The following is a 16749-nucleotide window of genomic DNA, read 5'->3' as shown; positions in this document are numbered from 1 at the left end:
CGTGAAAAGAATCCAAACATCTTACCAATGGATGAATGGATAAACCAATGTGGTTTTTCAGTCATAACTAAAAGAACCGAGGAATTAGTATATGCTGCATGGAGAAATCTTAAAAACATAATAACTCAGACATAAAAGGCCACATGTTATATGACTCCATTTATAAGAAATACTCAAGAAAGAAAAATCCATAGAGACAGAAAACACATTGGTGTTTGTGTTTGGAAGGTGGAGCAAGCTATAAGGAGAGGCAGCTTCTTGTGTGAAGTTTCCTTTGGACTGCTGGGAACACTTTGGAACTAGAAAAGCAATGATAGTTGCATTGTGTGAGTGTGCTAAACACACACAACTGTCCACATTATGTGGGCCTACGGGGCTGCAGAGATGGCTTAGCAATTAAGAATACTTGCTGTGCAATCAATTATGAAAACCAAAGTCTGGATCCCAACACTTACATACTAAGCCAGACATCCAAGACATGCTTGTATTCAGTTCTGAAGACCCAATGCTCTCTTCTGGCATCCACAAACAGACATGTGGGAATATACTCAGAGACACACAAATAGACGGACACATACACACACACAAATAAAATATTTTAAAATATTGGTTATGTAAATTTTATCTTAAAAAAATCTAAAAAGCTATTGTACTGACTTCGAGAAGAGTCTGGCAGCCTACTGTAGATGAAGGGAGAGAGAGATTGACTCACCAGTACACATTCTTTAAAATCAGAAGGAACTGGATAATGAATCTCTAGAAAAGAATAGTCATTTCCACATAAAACTGTTCACTTGAATGACCTGTCTTTCATACAGTTCCTAAAGTATTACCACAGGAAGCATACCATGACATGTATAGCAGAGCCTTCAGAAGAGCGTGGCTGGTAGAGTATCACTTCATGATTTGATTCTTCCTTTCGGGAAACTACAGCAGCAACAGGCTTGGCTCTGGAGTCACAGTTTTTAACATTATTTTTGGAAGTTTTTCTTTGCAGGGAAGAAAAGAAAGTACTATTATCAACACAGCGATGGCTGTTGGTTTGGAGAAATATGTGAAATGTGTCTCCAATACACCCTCCCTTACTCAACTGAAGCATTTACAGAGACTAGGCTTGTCAACATCTATGGGGCATTTTCTAAATCATCTGTCTTCAAGATAATCAAGACTATATAATCAAGACTATATGAAACAAGAAAGCAAGAAGGAAGGAGTGTAGGAGCCAGAGGGGTGGAGGACAACATAAGAACACGGCCCACAGATCAACTAAGGGATTCTCATAGGGGCTCACAGAGACTAAAGAGATAATCAGGGAGTCTACATGGGTCTGAACTAGGTCCTGTGCATATATGTTAAGAGAGAGACAGGGTGGGCAGGCAGAGTCAGAGACCCAGAGGAGGTTAAGGAGGCTAAAGAGGCTTGAGAACTAAATGGGATATTGTATCTTAGAGTAAATCCTAGCACATTAAGTGGAAACATTAATGTAAAATCTACAAAGGCCAATAAAAGTCTGAGGTTAAATAGGAAAGAATCAGTGTTGGTTGGTTTCTCAGATTGCAGTTTTGTTTTGAAACAGGGTCTCCCTGTATAGATCAAGGTGTCCTGGACTCCCTGTGTAGACCAGGGTGACCTGAAACTCACAGAGATCTGCCTGCCTCTGCCTCCTGAATTCTGAGATTAAAGGCATATATCACAACACCAAGAACGGGCTTCTTACTTTTAAATCAATTTTTAAAATCATGTTTGTTTGTTTAGTGTGTGTGTGTGTGTACACATGAACACATACAAATACACACATGTGATCAGAAACAACTTGTGAGAGTTGTTTACTCCTACCATGTGGGTCCTAGGAATTGAACTTGAGTTAGTAGCTTAGTGGCAAGAACCTTTAGTTGTTAGGTCATCTTAACAGCCCTGGTTTCTTAATTTTGACAAATGCCCATGATAATAACTTAAGATATTAATGACAGGAGGAACCAGAAGAGGGTATAGAGGAATTCTGCACTGTCTCCATAACTTTTCCATAAATATGAAATTCCAAAATAGAATTTCTATGAGAAAGTAGCTTACATATAGAAGTACCAGGATAAGTTTCTTCTTTTAAGTTTCATGTTGGGGGCCGACTTTTAGCAGAAAGCAGCTATCAGCTTTACAGCCATCTTGAGCCATATACCCTGACATGAGACTTGGATTACAATAGCCTACAACAGCTGAGCACACTCCGATGATCTTGGTTTAGATACCTTGAGATTAAAGGTGCGTGAGATTAAAGGTGTGTGAGATTAAAGGTGTGTGACTTAAGAGTATGACTTAGAAGTATAGAGATCAGAGTTAGAGACAAGACCTAAGGGCATGATTAAAGGTGTAACTTAGAGGCGTGGCTTAGAAGTGAGACATATAAAAGGCAGAAACAGAACAGATCAGAATCAGACTGAGATCAGAGAATCAGACACATCAGACATTAGGTAGAAGACACTTGGCTCCAGACAGAATCAGACACAGCAGACAGAGGAGACAAAGAAGGAGATACTTAGAGGAAGAGAGACTAAAGAATAAACGGGATTGAATCACACCCTGTCTGGTCTCCATTCTTCGAGTCTGCCCTCACCCTCGATCTTGCTGAACCCCGACCTGCGGACCAGAGCAGCAGCTTGGGCCGGGATACAGTGGCCGCCCAAACGTGGGTCGGCCCGGGCCTCAACATTTTGCCTGGGCTGCGACGTTTTTGGCCGCCCCAACGTGGGGCTAGTGTGGACCCCAACAGTTTCACATGTTTACAGTAATAAAACTATTATTTTTGCAGACTTTAAGAGTAAAAATAATTGGTTTATGTTCTCTGACTCAAAGAGTAAATGTGTACAGTAATAATACCTGTACTGTTTAATGTGCCATTTTTAAGCTGGGCTGACTTTCTGGGACATTAAAGGAGAATGTAGAGATCAGTGTAACAGAGGGCCAGTCAGAAGTAAGGGGAGAGAAATGGCAAAGCAGACCTGGAATGGAGGTCCATGTCTAATCTCAGAATGTGGGACACTGATGCAGGACACTAAGAGTCCACGTCCTGGCCTATACAGCAAGACCTTGTCTCAAAAGCAAGAAGACACTCATCCCTGAGCATCGTTGACATTGTGTCCTCTCCTCCCACAGACAGAAGTGAACCTAACAAGCACCCACAGTCTTATCCGACCCTAAGTCTTAGACACAGAAACACCAGCTTGCTAACATTACCACCTGTGGTCAAAGAAAGGCATTTCTTTTCTCCTGAAAAGTTATATGAATAAAGAGAAAACCTTTGAACACTCAGAAATTTGAGCATCATTTTCTCACATGGAGAATAATTAATAGTAGCTCTCTAAATGGTTTAAAAGTTACAGTTATTCAAGTATTTGTGTGACCTCTGAGGAGGTCAGAGGACAACTTGTAGGACTTGGTTCTCTTTCTCCTCTGTGGCTCCTGGGGATTGAACTCCAGTTCTCAGGACTGGTGGCAAGTCTTTACCTGCTAAGCCATTACACCAACCCCTTTAAATGGTTCTCTAGGTTTTTTTTTTTTTTATTTCAACAATCATGCAAATTTTAATCGTTGTTGTGTTTTGTTTCTATGATACTAGGATTTAAACTGGGGACCTTACACACACAAGGCACGCACTCCACTAGTGAGCTGAATACCCAGCCCATTTGTAACTTGGGGATAAGGTCTTACTAGTTGCCCTAGCTGGCTCACTCTCTAACTTGGGCAGGCTTTGTATCTGTGATCCTGAGTCGCTGGGATCATAAGTCTGTGCCACTAGATCTGACTAACACATATGTGAAAGGTGCCAGAATATGCTACCCAAAATGTACACCTTTACCTTGCATGATGGCCCATGTCTTTAATCCCACCACTCTCGTCTACAAAGCAAGTTCCAAGGACAGTGAGGGCTATACATAGAAACCCTGTCTTGGAAAAAAAATGTACTTCTGCCTAAGGATTATTCTGAACTTATAATACTTTAAAAATAGCAGGTACAGGGGACAGGAGAGACGGCTCAGCAGTTATGAGTGTTTCCTGCTTTTCCAGAACTCAAGTTTAGTTCCTAGGAATTATACCAGATGGCTCACAACCACCTATTAACTCCAGTTCTAAAGGATCTAATGCTATTTTCTGGCTTCCACAGGCATTCACATATACTTAAAAAAAAAACAGAGAAGAAGGAGGAGGAAGGAAGAAGAAGGAGGAAGAGGAGGAGGAAGGGAAAGAGAAAAAAGAAAGAAGAGGAGGAAAAGGAAGAAGAGGAGGAAGGGGAAAAAGAGGAAGAAGAGGAAGAAGAGGAAGGAGGGAGTGGAGGAGGGAGAGGAGGAGGAGGAGGAAGAAGAGGGCAGTGATGTTACACACTTTAATCATAGCACTTAGGAGGCAGAAGCAAGTGGATCTCCAAGTTTGAGTCCAGTCAGAGCTACACTCAGAAGCCCTGTCTCAAACAACACCCTCAAAACAGTAAAATATAAAAAAATAAAAATAAAATAAAAATAGAAAGCTGAGGTGGAGAGAAATCTTTAGACATTAGTTAAACAATTCTAATTTTCCTCTCCCCTCTGCACAGAGTTCCTTCACACAAACCCCTGTCTTTTTAGCCTAGAATAGATACATTAGGTTTTACTGCTCTGGGGTCTTCAAATTATAAAACTGTATTCTACTTATGAAACATAAAGCTTTTATTAAATAAATTTTATTACTTTCCGATGCAAGTTAAATTCTGAGGCTCAAGCCAAAAAACACCCAGAGGGTAGAATTTTGTCTCCTTGCATACTCTAAACATGCAATTTTATTTTTTGTTAAAAACAACAACAACAAAAAAAACCCTAACAAGCAAACAAACAAAAACTTCACCATAAATGTTTACATATGAAAATTTAGAAGCCACCCTCTTTTGCCCCATCTACTTAGCCCAGCTTTCTGGAAGGAAAGTGTCTTACGCCTTAGTGGCCTCCAGGAACAAGGAGATGTGGTTTTTTATGTAGGGCTGCCTCAGAATGCTCCGCACAGAGGGCCTTTCCTCAGGCCTTCTGCTCAGCATTGTTCTTATCAGCTCTGCAAGCTCTGTGCTGTAAACTTTTGGCATTGGTGGCAACTGCAAAGAATAACAATTCTGTAATTATGATTAATGACATTATGAGACAAAGTAAAAACTGGCAGAGATTTCCCTATATTTAAAAATCATCATAATGGTTAGAATTATAACACTAATTTAAAGTCATATAACCAGAAAGCAGAGAGTAGCCAGCACAAGTAATGTTCTGCTTACACTTCAAATATACACACATTTCTTTTTCTTTTTTTAAAATGTTATTTATTATTAGCATGTGAGCATGTGTGCACGTGTGAGCATGCACACATTCAAGCCAGAGAACAACTTTTGGGAGTTCAGTTCTCTCCTCCAACCATGGGTTCTGAGAACAAATTTAGGTTGTTTGGTTTGTGCTACAAGCATCTTTACCCATTGAGTGATCTTGTTGGCCCAAGAGCACAAGGAAGATTTATTTACCAGAATATGCAGTGTGGCAGTCAACAGCTAGAAATAAAGTGTCCATCTACACAGGACTGAGGGATAAGTTGCACTGCATTCTTCCTATTAACACTAGGCGGCTGCTTAAAAGGAAAACACAAGTACTGACAACTAAGCCAAAAGAGTAAGTTGGGTACCACTGTGTACAATAAGTCTCCATTTGTTTTTCTTTTAAAAGTACTTGTATATGCTTCATTTGGAATGGCCAGAAACTAGAAACAACCAAAGAACAGATAAAGAAAATGTGATACTCCTTGGAATGGAATGCTACTCAGACATTAAAAACAAGGACTTCATGAAATTTGCAGACAAATGGGTAGAACTAGAAAATATCATCCTGAGTGAGGTAACCCAGACCCAGAAAGACAAACATGGTATGTACTCACTTAAGGAGGGCTCAAGAAGATGCTTGAATCTCACTCTGAAGGGGAAATAAAATGAGCATCGGAAGTGGACAGATGGAGGAAACAGGGTGGGAGAGGGAGTGGGGAGGGGAACGAGGGTGAGGATCAGGTATGGGGATAGCAGGGGTGGGGGACATCACTGGGACAAGTGGGAGACATGGGATTGAGGAGACTCCTGGGAGGCTATGGAGGTGACCCTAACTGAGACTCCTAGGAGTGGGGGATGTGGAGTCTGAAGTGGCCTCCTATAGCCAGGCAGGACTCTCAGTGGAGGGAGGGAGACACAAACCCATCCACAAAACCTTCGACCCAAAATTTACCCTGCCTACAAGACATGCAGGGATAAAGATGGCACAGACATTAATGGAATGGACAGCCAATGACTGGCCTAACTTGAGACCCACCCCATGGGAGACAGCCAACCCCTGATACTATTAACAACACTCTGCTATGCTTGCAGACAGGAACCTAACACGACTGTCGTCTGAAAGGCTCCACCCAATAGCTGGCTGAAACAGATGCAGAGACCCACAACTGAACAAAGGATGGAGCTCAGGGAGTTTTGTGGAAGAGTGGGGAAAGGATTGAGGGAGGTGGAGGGGGTCAAAGACACCATAAGAAGGCCAACAGAGCCAACTAACCCATGGGAGCCTCACAGATACTGAACCACCAAGCAAAGAGCATGCATGGACTGGACCTAGGCCTCCTACACACATGTAGCAGATGTACAATTTGGTCTTCTTGTGGATCCCAACAAAAGGAGCTGTCGGCTGTCTCTGACTCAGACTCTGTAGCCTGCCTTTGGATCCCTTTCCCTAGTGAGCTGCCTTGTCTGGCCTCAGTGGAAGAGGATAAGTCTTGATGAGACTTGCTGTGCCCTGTCGGGTAGGTACCTGGGGGGAGAGAGGTGGCTCCCCTTCTCCAGGGGGAATTGGGAGAAAGGGGGTGGGAGGGTAGGAATAGGAGGAGAGAAGGGAGGGGGCTGCAATCAGGTTGTAAAGTGAATAAATTAATTTTTAAAAAGAAGTACATATACAACCAGAGTTATGTCTGTTTCAAAAAAAAGAAGAGAGGCCTTGGAATAAATTGCTAGCAGTAGTTATCAAGAACTTGAAAATAGGGAAAAATTTTTTTAACGTAATTCTTTAAATAGTATAATTGGAAACAAATTTCAAAGACTTTTTATTCTATGTGTATGGGAGTTTTGCCTGCATGTATGTAAATGTACCACAAGCATAGCATCAGCAGAGGCTAAAAGAGGGCATCAGACACCTTAGAGCAGAAGGCTGAGAGCAGACAGAGTGGCTGACCAGTAGTGTTCTTAAACATAAGCCATCTCTTCAGCCCTTATAACTGAAAATTTTTACTTATGTACTTTAAAAAATGTTTTTCAGTGAGTCTTGAGGTAATCGTTAAGTCACTGCAAAGGGCAACCAGTCTCAAGGAAATTATACAAGGTTAGTGTTTTTGGCATCCACATCATATATGATACCTTCTGCAGTTCTTTTTTTTTTTTTTTTTTTTTTAAAAGTACCAAACAGCACATTCTTTTGTTTTTTTTTTTGTTTGTTTGTTTGTTTGTTTGTTTTTGAGGCAGGGTTTCTCTGTGTAGCCCTGGCTGTCCTGGAACTCACTCTGTAGAGCAGGCTGGCCTGGTCTCAGAAATCCTCCTGCCTCTGCCTCCCAAGTGCTGGGACTAAAGGCATGTGCCACCACTGCCTGGCTCAAACAACACGTTCCAACAGTGTGGATTCACTGTAAACAACTCACTCTACCAAGTGCTGCTATTCAGGCACAGACTGCCTGCAGCCTGGAGGAGTTTCCCAACAGCCAGCTCTTTGAAGTCAGTCAGCCATGCTTACATTTTAACAATAAGAAAAAAAACCAATCTCTCCTCAACTTCAACCTTTCCCATTATATCTTAACTCTTCAGCCAGTATCAATGAATATTAGTCAATTAATCAAAATCACTAGTGAGGGCTGGCAATTCAGCTCAGTGGTAGAGCAATTGCCCTTGGGTTGACTCTAGCACTGGGAAAACAAAACAAAGAAAACCAATGATGTTGACAATAGATTTTTACAAAGCTCTATTATATACATCTTGTTCAATTAGTTCTATTTTTTTTTTTTTTACCTTTCCTTCAATAATCCGATAAACTAAAGAATTCATGTCTTTTGCATTAAAAGCGTGCTTCAGGGTGGCCATCTCATACACACAGCATCCCAAAGCCCAGACATCCGACTACAAAAGAAAAACAGTGAATGATTAAATGCTGAATATCTTATTTATATTTTCCCTCTCAAAACAAGGTATACATTTTCTTCCAACTGACTCACAGCTAATTCTGATATAAGTACTCATGGGCTCTGAAATTTTGATATTCTCCCAAAGACAAGGTGAACTAGCATACATCTGTATACATCCTACCTTATAGTTGTAGGGTTTGTTGGAGAACAGCTCAGGACTCATGTAATAGGGCGTGCCAATGAGGGTGCTCGCCATGTCACCGTGATTCTCTAAGACTCGGGCAATTCCAAGGTCACCCACTTTGATGATATTTGTTCTTGTTAAGAAGACATTCTGAGTTTTCAGATCTCGATGAAGGATGTGTTTCTCATGTAAATACTGAGAAGAGAGAATTTTTTCATTTTATATATATACTAATTGATTTACTTATTTCTAGTTTTTATATATCATCAGTAATTACATGAGTTAAAAAGCCTTAGTTAACTGCCAACCAAAAAATTATTGTTCTCTAAGTTCTAAATAAAGAACTAATTTACAACTTTCAAAGTAAGAAAAGTAAGTTCTAGGGGCTAGGGAGATGGCTCAGTTGGCAAGTGCATGTCACACAAGCATAAAAACTTGAGTTTAGATCAACAGCACTCTGAAAAGCCAGACATGCTGGCTCGTTCTTGGCACTGGGGAGGGGACAACTAGAGGATCCCAGGAGCAAGCTGTCAAGTAAGTTTTACAATCAGTGAGAGACTGAAAAACTAAGGTGTAGAGCAACAGAGGAAAACATCCAACACCTTTACCTCAGTCTTCCACACATATACACACATGTGTGCATATGCATCTGCATACATACACGAACATGTATTCACACACAGAAAATTAAGTTCCACATATTAGTTGACTTGGTACCTTCTGAAATTATTTCCTGGTGCCTTGAATATTGTATCCTTTTTTAACAATACCTGGATCTAGTTAAAATATATGCTTATAAGGCAGGCATGGTGGCTTAGGCTTATTAAGTCCACCACTTGGAAGGCTGATACAGGAGGACTGTTGTTAAGTTTGAGATTTTCTTGAACTACATGGTGAATTTCAGGCCAATCTAGGCTAAAGTGAGTCCTTGTCGCCAAGTTTGAAAAAAAAAAACAAAAAACAAAAAACAAAAAAAACCAACCAAACCAAACCAACCAAACAAAAAACCTTGCAAACTCACACTGAAGCTAAAACAACTTATCAAAAGTCAGATGTGCACTCCTCTAGACAACATTTTAAAATACAACAGCATCACTTTTACCTAAAGAGAACATGTGAGAATTTAAACAAGGTCAATTGATTCTGGCCAGATAAGCCCAGTCCCTGAGTTATACTTCAAAAAGAGTCTCCCCCTGGGGTAGGCGTACACTAACACACTGATCTGTTCTGCATTTTCATGCAGGACAACCTGAGCCTCACAGTATCAGAATATTAACTAGCCGAGACATCTTTCAACATGACACAGATGACCAACCAATAAGAACACCATCTTCCTTTGTTCTTTGTCAATTCAAGGCTCTTAAAACTGACTTTGTTATAAAATACTAAATGTACAAAGAGTTGGTATCTCCTGTAATTATATATGAAATCCATGTCTACTTTAACATAGCCATCGCTCACCCAGAAACAGTCTAATGCTAGAGAAGAGGGATCCATCTAGCTTCTAAGAGAATGTTCAAAAGAATGCTTTCCCCCCTGTCCCCTCCCCCCATGTAAGCATCTGAAAAGATGTATTCCTAAAATATGCAGACACCATCCTGGGGCTGAGCCATTCTAGCCCCAAAACAAAGCTTCTTTTACATCAAAGCATACTGGGCAAAGACCAAGGCCCTGGTGCCTCTCAGCAGGACCACAAAGAGTTAACTTCAACAGGCCCTGGTTTTAGGGCATCCTGACATTGCTGTAGAAAATATCACTCTTTAAGAGCAGGCTCAGGAGCTGAGGCAGTGGGCTCCATCAGTGAAGTGCTTGCTGTGTAAGCATGAGAGGTGGAATTTGGATCCCCAGCACCCACGTTATATAGAAAAGGCTATCTGAGACAGAGGGCACAAAACCCCAACAGAGGGAGGCAGAGGACACAAAAACAGAGCAGACTCTCCTCAGAAGTCTAGCTCCAAGCCATGCCTGCCATGCACATAACCAATCTCAGGAAGGGACAACTGGCACCATAAATGTAATGATAAATCAGAGTGTCTGTCTAAGCATCCTGATATGGCCCCATACAGGTGTCGCACTTGATGAATCCTAAACAACCAAGGCACCATGACACTGAAACACCACCTGGCTGCCTGTGTGAAAACACCTCTCATAAAACCAGCCCTAAAAATATTACTGTAACAGACAGTGTTTCTCTTCATTCTTGCCTGCTAAGGCTCTATCTCAATATATGTAGTTAATTCTACTTCTTTCTCTGCATTGGTGAAATCCTTCACAGCCTGTGGGTCACCTGCTGTCCTCCTGCCGCACTGGAGCCTGTAGGAAGCTATGAGCATGACAGTACCTGCAAGGCCATGGCGATCTGGACAAACCACTCCACCACCTGACTCTCAGGCAGAAGCTGCCCTTTCTGCTCCTTGAGCTTCCGGTAGAGATCACCTCCTTCGCAGAAGCCCATGACGATGTACAGCAGACCGTCTCCTCCCTCCCATGACTCTTTGTAGGTGACAATGTTGGGGTGTTTCAACTGAGACAAGAGCTGCGCTTCCTGCTCAGCAGCTCGCCGCTCTCGGCTGGAGGCATTTCGGAGATTCAGCTTTTTGATGACGTACTACCAAAGAAAACACATACTTTTACAAGGTGTAAGAAAACAGAGTCTCTAGGTTCAGAAGTAGCTAAGAGTTCTCATGAATGCCCAGTCCTCAAAAACCAACCTTCTGGAGTCTATCAGATAACCTATTGACTTGTTTTCAGAAGGCATAAAATTACCAGTATAATACATTGAAGAGGCAGCAGGATGATCAAAAAGCGTAAGACTGACCAGGCAGTGGTGGTGCACGTCTGTAATCCCAGCACTCCAGAGGCAGAGTCAGGTAGATTTCTGAATTTGAGGCCGGCCTGGTCTACAGAGTGAGCTCCAGGACAGCCAGGGCTGCACAGAGAAATCCTGTCTTGAAAAATCAAATCAAATTAAATCAAAACAAAACAAAAGAGTATAAAACAGGAAAATATTTGCCACTGACAATTACCTTTTTGTTCAGTGCCACATTAAGGCCAGGGCCTTGCACATTTTAGATAAGTACTCTGCTACTTTCATAAGTCAGACTTGAGCCCATTCCAGGGCATGACTGAGCAATCCACCCTTCCCTTTGCATTTTACAACTTCTTTGACTCTGCAATCCCAATTACTTTAAAGGTTAAGGCAGAAGGGTTAGTTAGGCCCAGAATTTTGAAGCCCAACATAATGATACACTATCTAAAAAAAAAAAAATACTAATGACTAAAAAGTGAGCCTAACATACTATTGGACCAATTAAAAAGAGAAAGTCAGGGGGCTGGAGAGATGGCTCAGCGGTTAAGAGCATTGGCTGCTCTTCCAGAGGTCCTGAGTTCAAATCCCAGCAACCACATGGTGGCTCACAACCATCTGTAATGGGATCTGATGCCATCTTCTGGCGCACAGGTGCACATAGAGCACTCATACATAAAATAAATAAATCTTTAAAAGAGAGAGAGAGAGAGAGAGAGAGAGAGAGAGAGAGAGAAAGTCCTTAACCTCTAAATTCTCCCTACAAACAAGTATTAAGATAAAGCTTAATGTTTGTGTGTCTGTGAACTGAAAAGGTGTATGAGACACATTAGATACTCATGACCCAATAAAGTTAGAGCATCACTCACTGGTCCTCTGCATACGATACCATTCCCATTAAAAATAAAATCCTTTACAATCTAAAGTACTGCTCTCAAGCGTCTCAAAGATCATGTACTCACTCCTTCAATAAACACATATACAAATGTGTTTCCTGAAGTGCAAAGTACTGCTCAAAATGAAGGGTTACTGTTACAGCTAAACTCTCAATCTCTGAACAAATATCCCATAGTTCTCCAGGGTGCCTACCCAATTAACTATGTGAAAGCTTTGTTCTAGGCAGAGAATCCAGCATATGACACAAGGAAGAACAGGAGAGTGGGTCCTATACTTGAGGGGTGGGGGCTCGCTCAGCTTGTTGTTGCTACTGGCTTGATAGAATTATGAGATATTGCTTATCAGTTTCATAATTGTGCCTGTTTGTGCAAAAACATTCTATGGTCACCCTGATAGCAGAGCATACTGAAGAACTTGCGAGTTACCCTTTGGGTGACGGCATAACGTACTTTACACAAAGGAGTAACATCAGATTTGAGTTTAAGAAAGATCACTGCAGCAGAAGTGACAGGTTAGAGAAAAGAAAGCGGGCAACAGGAACTAGTTGGGGAGGAGTGGGCATTTAGCTAGAAAGACTAGTGGCCTGTATTGGGGTGGTACCAAAAGAGCTGGAGATGCCGGTTTGACTTAATGACAGGAATATAATCAGCGTTGGGGATACTAAAGATAACGTTACAAGTTCAGCTTAGGAAATTGCACGCTGGTCAAGCTACTCACTGAAATAGGGTCCATGAGAAAGTGCTGGCAAGAAGATACGTTCTTAAGCAGAGGAAGCTGCATAAGAGGAAGGGCTTGTCAGGTGGCAGTGAGTTAGGCTTTGGGAATACACGGCCCCTGTTCTTAAGACATTTTCGTGTGACAGGAAGTTTGCAGATAAAGTACACCAATTAACACCAAAGAATAGACAAAGTTTGGCTACCCTACTATAGGGGAAGTTGGGAAGCTAACCTCGTATCTGAGTTCCCTGCCCACCACTCCGGGCCTAGCACATCTGAGGATGCCCCCGACGTGCCCCTTCCCTCATCGCCCCAGGCCAGGTCCCAAGTCCCCGACCTGCTTGCCGTCCCGCCGATGCTTCACGAGAGTCACCTCCCCGTAACTACCCCTGCCCACGACCCGCATGTAGCAGTATGCGGCCTGGGGCATGTTCCCGAAGGAGGCCTACAGTCGGGAAGCTGCGGCAGCGGCGCGTAAGGCAGAGGGAGGCCCCGCTCATGCCCGACTGGAGGTGAAGTCCTCCATAAACGCGGCCCACCGGGGGCAGGAGCTTTGAGGCCCGGCCCACCGGGACGCCGCTACCATAGCGATACAAGCGGGATAGTCCTGCGCATGCTCAGAGTTGAAAGACGCGCCATAGAGCCGACCTAGGGGCGGCCAGAGCGGCTCCGTGTGCGTGGGGGAATGACCTACCATCGAGCTGTCGCTGCAGAGGCTAGAGCGGTTCCGCAACCCCGGAGGACCTGGCATAGAGCTTCGCTCTTGGGAGGCCAGAGCCGCACTTTTTGCGCTTTGGTTCTGCATTTGTTCAATGAATCCTTACTGGTTCTAAGCGCGTTACGAATATAGTTTATTCGTTCTACAAATATTAACCGTCTGTGTGCTTGGCTCACATTAATGTGAAAGAGTGGCCAACTCTAGATTTCACCAATAAGGTTTGCTCTATTTGTTTTGTCTCATGTCAATATTCGGCCTGTCTTTTTGATGTATTGCAAAGTACAGTGTAGACATCAGCACACTTCATCCATAAAAGTATCAGCCTGCCATATTGAGACTTGCAAAAATCTCTCACAGAATGATTGCAAAACCACCATCCTGAAAGACTTGGCAGAGCTTTTGCTGCCTCCACGGAGCACCAAGAACCCGCTTTTAACGTCTATCTGTGAAAAGAGCTACCTGCCTTGTTCGAAGAATTTACTTTTAAACAGGCATACAGTTATTGATTATCCCTCTGTCCCGCTGAGATATATATGCATATGTCTTCTACAAGCCAGAAATGTTTTTTCTCCAAGAAGAAAGCCCTTCCTTTGAAAGTAGCCATCAAAAAAAATTGGCATCTGTTGTGTAGGAAGATATAATCCCGTCTTCTATTAAGTGTATCTGCCAACTATCAAATATAACTGGCATAATTGCTTTTACATCATCATCATCATCACTATCATCATTAATTGTTATTATATTACTGTTGTTGTTGAGATAAGATCTACTGATATAGCTCATCTTGCAACCCTACTCTTGTGTGTTGAGTTTACAGCCATCTAGTAGTATGCTCTCAAATCTTTGGAATTTTTCATTTTTCTAAGGAGCCTCGTTGCTCATTTCTCTATTTCCCCTTCATTGTTTGTTGATGTGTGTGTGTCTCAGAAGAGATTTCACTATGTCACTGTGTAACCCAGAGTTATAGAGATCGGCCTGGCTCTGCCTTCTGAATGTGGAGTTACAGGTGTGTGCCACCATGCCCAGCCTTCATTCTGGTTTCAAAAGGCCCAGTTACCTCTGCGCAGTTGAATGAAGCTTGGCGTTCCCTGCTGCTGTCAACAGTCACTAAACAACAATCTGACCCCTCTGCTCTAGCAAATGTTGCCTTTGTTTATCTTTAGCAATATCACCAACTAGAATTCAATATTTGTTTATGGTTCCCCTTGTCTGGTTTTCTTATGGAGAGGAAATTGGCACTCCAAAGAAATGAGCCAATATTAAATGTGTAACTAGATCATTTTGGCAGATGCAGTCACTCAAATATATTAAGATATACACCAAGAGATATGGAGAAATTGCATTGCCCATAAGAACGGAAAATGGCTCAGCTTGTATGGAAATTGGTATCATGGCTCTTCGAAAAAATTACACATGTAATTAAACCATTTTACCTCCGGATACATACACCAAAAATAAATACATACATAAATGCATAAAATAAAAACAGGGACTCAAACAGGTATTTGTACACCTGTGGTCACATCGATATTCCCAAGAGCAAAGGACGGGAACTTAGGTTCCCATCCTTAGGTTAGTAGATAATATTATATGTGGTGTGTGTGTGAGTGTGTGTGTGTGTGTGTGTTGGACTTGGCATTACTCATCTCTCAACAGCCAAAATTCTGCTTGTGTTTCTTGTTTTCCCAAGCTTCCCTAGACTCTTGAGTTTAACTACTCCTCCTGCCTCAGTAGCTGGGACTGCAGGTGTATTCCACAGCACCTAACTGTCAGCATTCCAGTCTTGGGCACCTCAGTGTTTTCCACCCCACAAGCTAAGGGTCTTCAGATACTCTGTCCTAGTTTTTTGAACTGTCAACTTTACCCGGCCTAGAATCATCTGAGAATCGAGTCTCAGTTAAGGAGTTGCCCGTAGCAGATTGACATATGGGAGTGTCTGCAGCTGTTTTCTTGATCATTAATTGATGTGGGAGGGCCTAGTCTACTGTGAGCAGCGCCATACCTTAGGTAGGTAATCTTCAGCTAGCTAAGGATGGGTCCATGAGTGAGCCACCAGGTAACATTCTTCAATGGTTTCTGTTTCAAGTTCCTACTTGGAGTTTCTTCCCTGACCTGACTTTCCTCAATGATGGTTTGTAACCTACAAGCTGAACCAAACCCTCTTTAGTGTTTGTAACAGCAACAAACTGAAACTAGAACACACTTGTTCCAGCTGATCCTGGATCACTTGCCAAAGTCCCTCCTCTCTCTGTGTTCATCTTCCCAAGTGCCACTCTTACCCAGGCACGGATACCTGTGGAAATGAGCCCCACCCTTCCCAGTGTCTACAGATCTTTAGGTGTTTCTGGCACCCCCTGGGATCCACTGTTCCATTGGTTTGTCTTGTTCCCTTTCCCATGGCATCAGCTCACTGATCACACCAGGGCAACTAGGTTTTGTCACCCTTGTAGCCCAGTTCCTACTGTTGTGCCCACCCACCAGCGGCTCTTTTCATGCTAGTGATGGAATAAACAGACCCTCAAATGTACAGAAGTATGGTGACCTGTGTGATCTCCCACAAAGGCAAAAACAGGTCAGAAGGTCACCCTGGACTAAGGCCCAAACCCTTTTCCCAGAAGCCGCCTCTGGGAGGCAAAGTCCAGGATAAGCAAACAGATCTGCAAGGTCTCTTTCATCTAACCAGGGTCACATCCCACCCCAGGTCATGGAGTGACCTAACCAAATGACTCCAGCTGTCCAGTGTATTGTGGCTTGTTGGGTACAGGGCTTGCACATAAAAGCTGAGCAACTTGTTGGGCAAGCCAGGTCTCTGAGGACACTCCCCTCTGGGATCTCCATTCTTCTTTTCCTGCTTTGTATCTCAGGGGCATGTCTACTGTTACACGATGGACACTGGAACCTGAGACCTAAGTTCAAGGTCTCAGAGACACATGAGTAGAACCTAGACAATCAAGACCAACCACACAAGGCTTCCAGAGGTCTTGATTCTAAAAAGTTGCCACCATCGATGTCTTTCATGGTGACAGTATGCTGGCCTGGTGGAAGCAGGACAAAGCTGACTTCTGTTTTTCTTTCCAAATCTAGCAAGAAGGTCAGTGAGATGATGCAATATTCCTGGAGCATGGGTCACCGCTGTACCTCCCCCAAGCTTCCTGAACCATCAGAATCAAATGTGTAACTAGGTGTCACAGCACCCGACCATATCTGTGGCCAAAGCATAACTGAAAAGTTT

The 16749-nt window shown here is 42.7% G+C and overlaps 1 protein-coding gene across 5 annotated transcripts in view; it reads right to left on the bottom strand.

Moving 5' to 3' along the window:
* Nek4 (NIMA related kinase 4) overlaps nt 1-13628 on the bottom strand; it is a 38042-nt gene extending 24414 nt beyond the window's left edge. The window contains exons 1-7 of one of the 5 annotated variants that reach the window (XM_034499158.2): nt 13137-13439; nt 12801-12857; nt 10722-10988; nt 8378-8575; nt 8084-8191; nt 4956-5110; nt 848-989 (exon numbers count right to left, since the gene is read on the bottom strand). In XM_034499158.2, coding sequence (XP_034355049.2) covers nt 848-989; nt 4956-5110; nt 8084-8191; nt 8378-8575; nt 10722-10988; nt 12801-12857; nt 13137-13229 — 1020 coding nt within the window. In that variant the 5' untranslated portion in view covers nt 13230-13439. Of the gene's footprint in view, nt 1-847; nt 990-4955; nt 5111-8083; nt 8192-8377; nt 8576-10721; nt 10989-12800; nt 12858-13136; nt 13440-13493 lie in introns of those variants that run through there. The other 4 variants (XM_076931350.1, XM_076931352.1, XM_034499157.2 and 1 more) reach the window with 4 other exon arrangements.
* Nucleotides 13629-16749: the final 3121 nt, after the last annotated feature.

Source organism: Arvicanthis niloticus, chromosome 3 (genome assembly GCF_011762505.2).
Source record: "Arvicanthis niloticus isolate mArvNil1 chromosome 3, mArvNil1.pat.X, whole genome shotgun sequence".
NCBI classification, from domain to species: domain Eukaryota; kingdom Metazoa; phylum Chordata; class Mammalia; order Rodentia; family Muridae; genus Arvicanthis; species Arvicanthis niloticus.
This window is presented reverse-complemented; position numbering and strand designations above follow the sequence as displayed.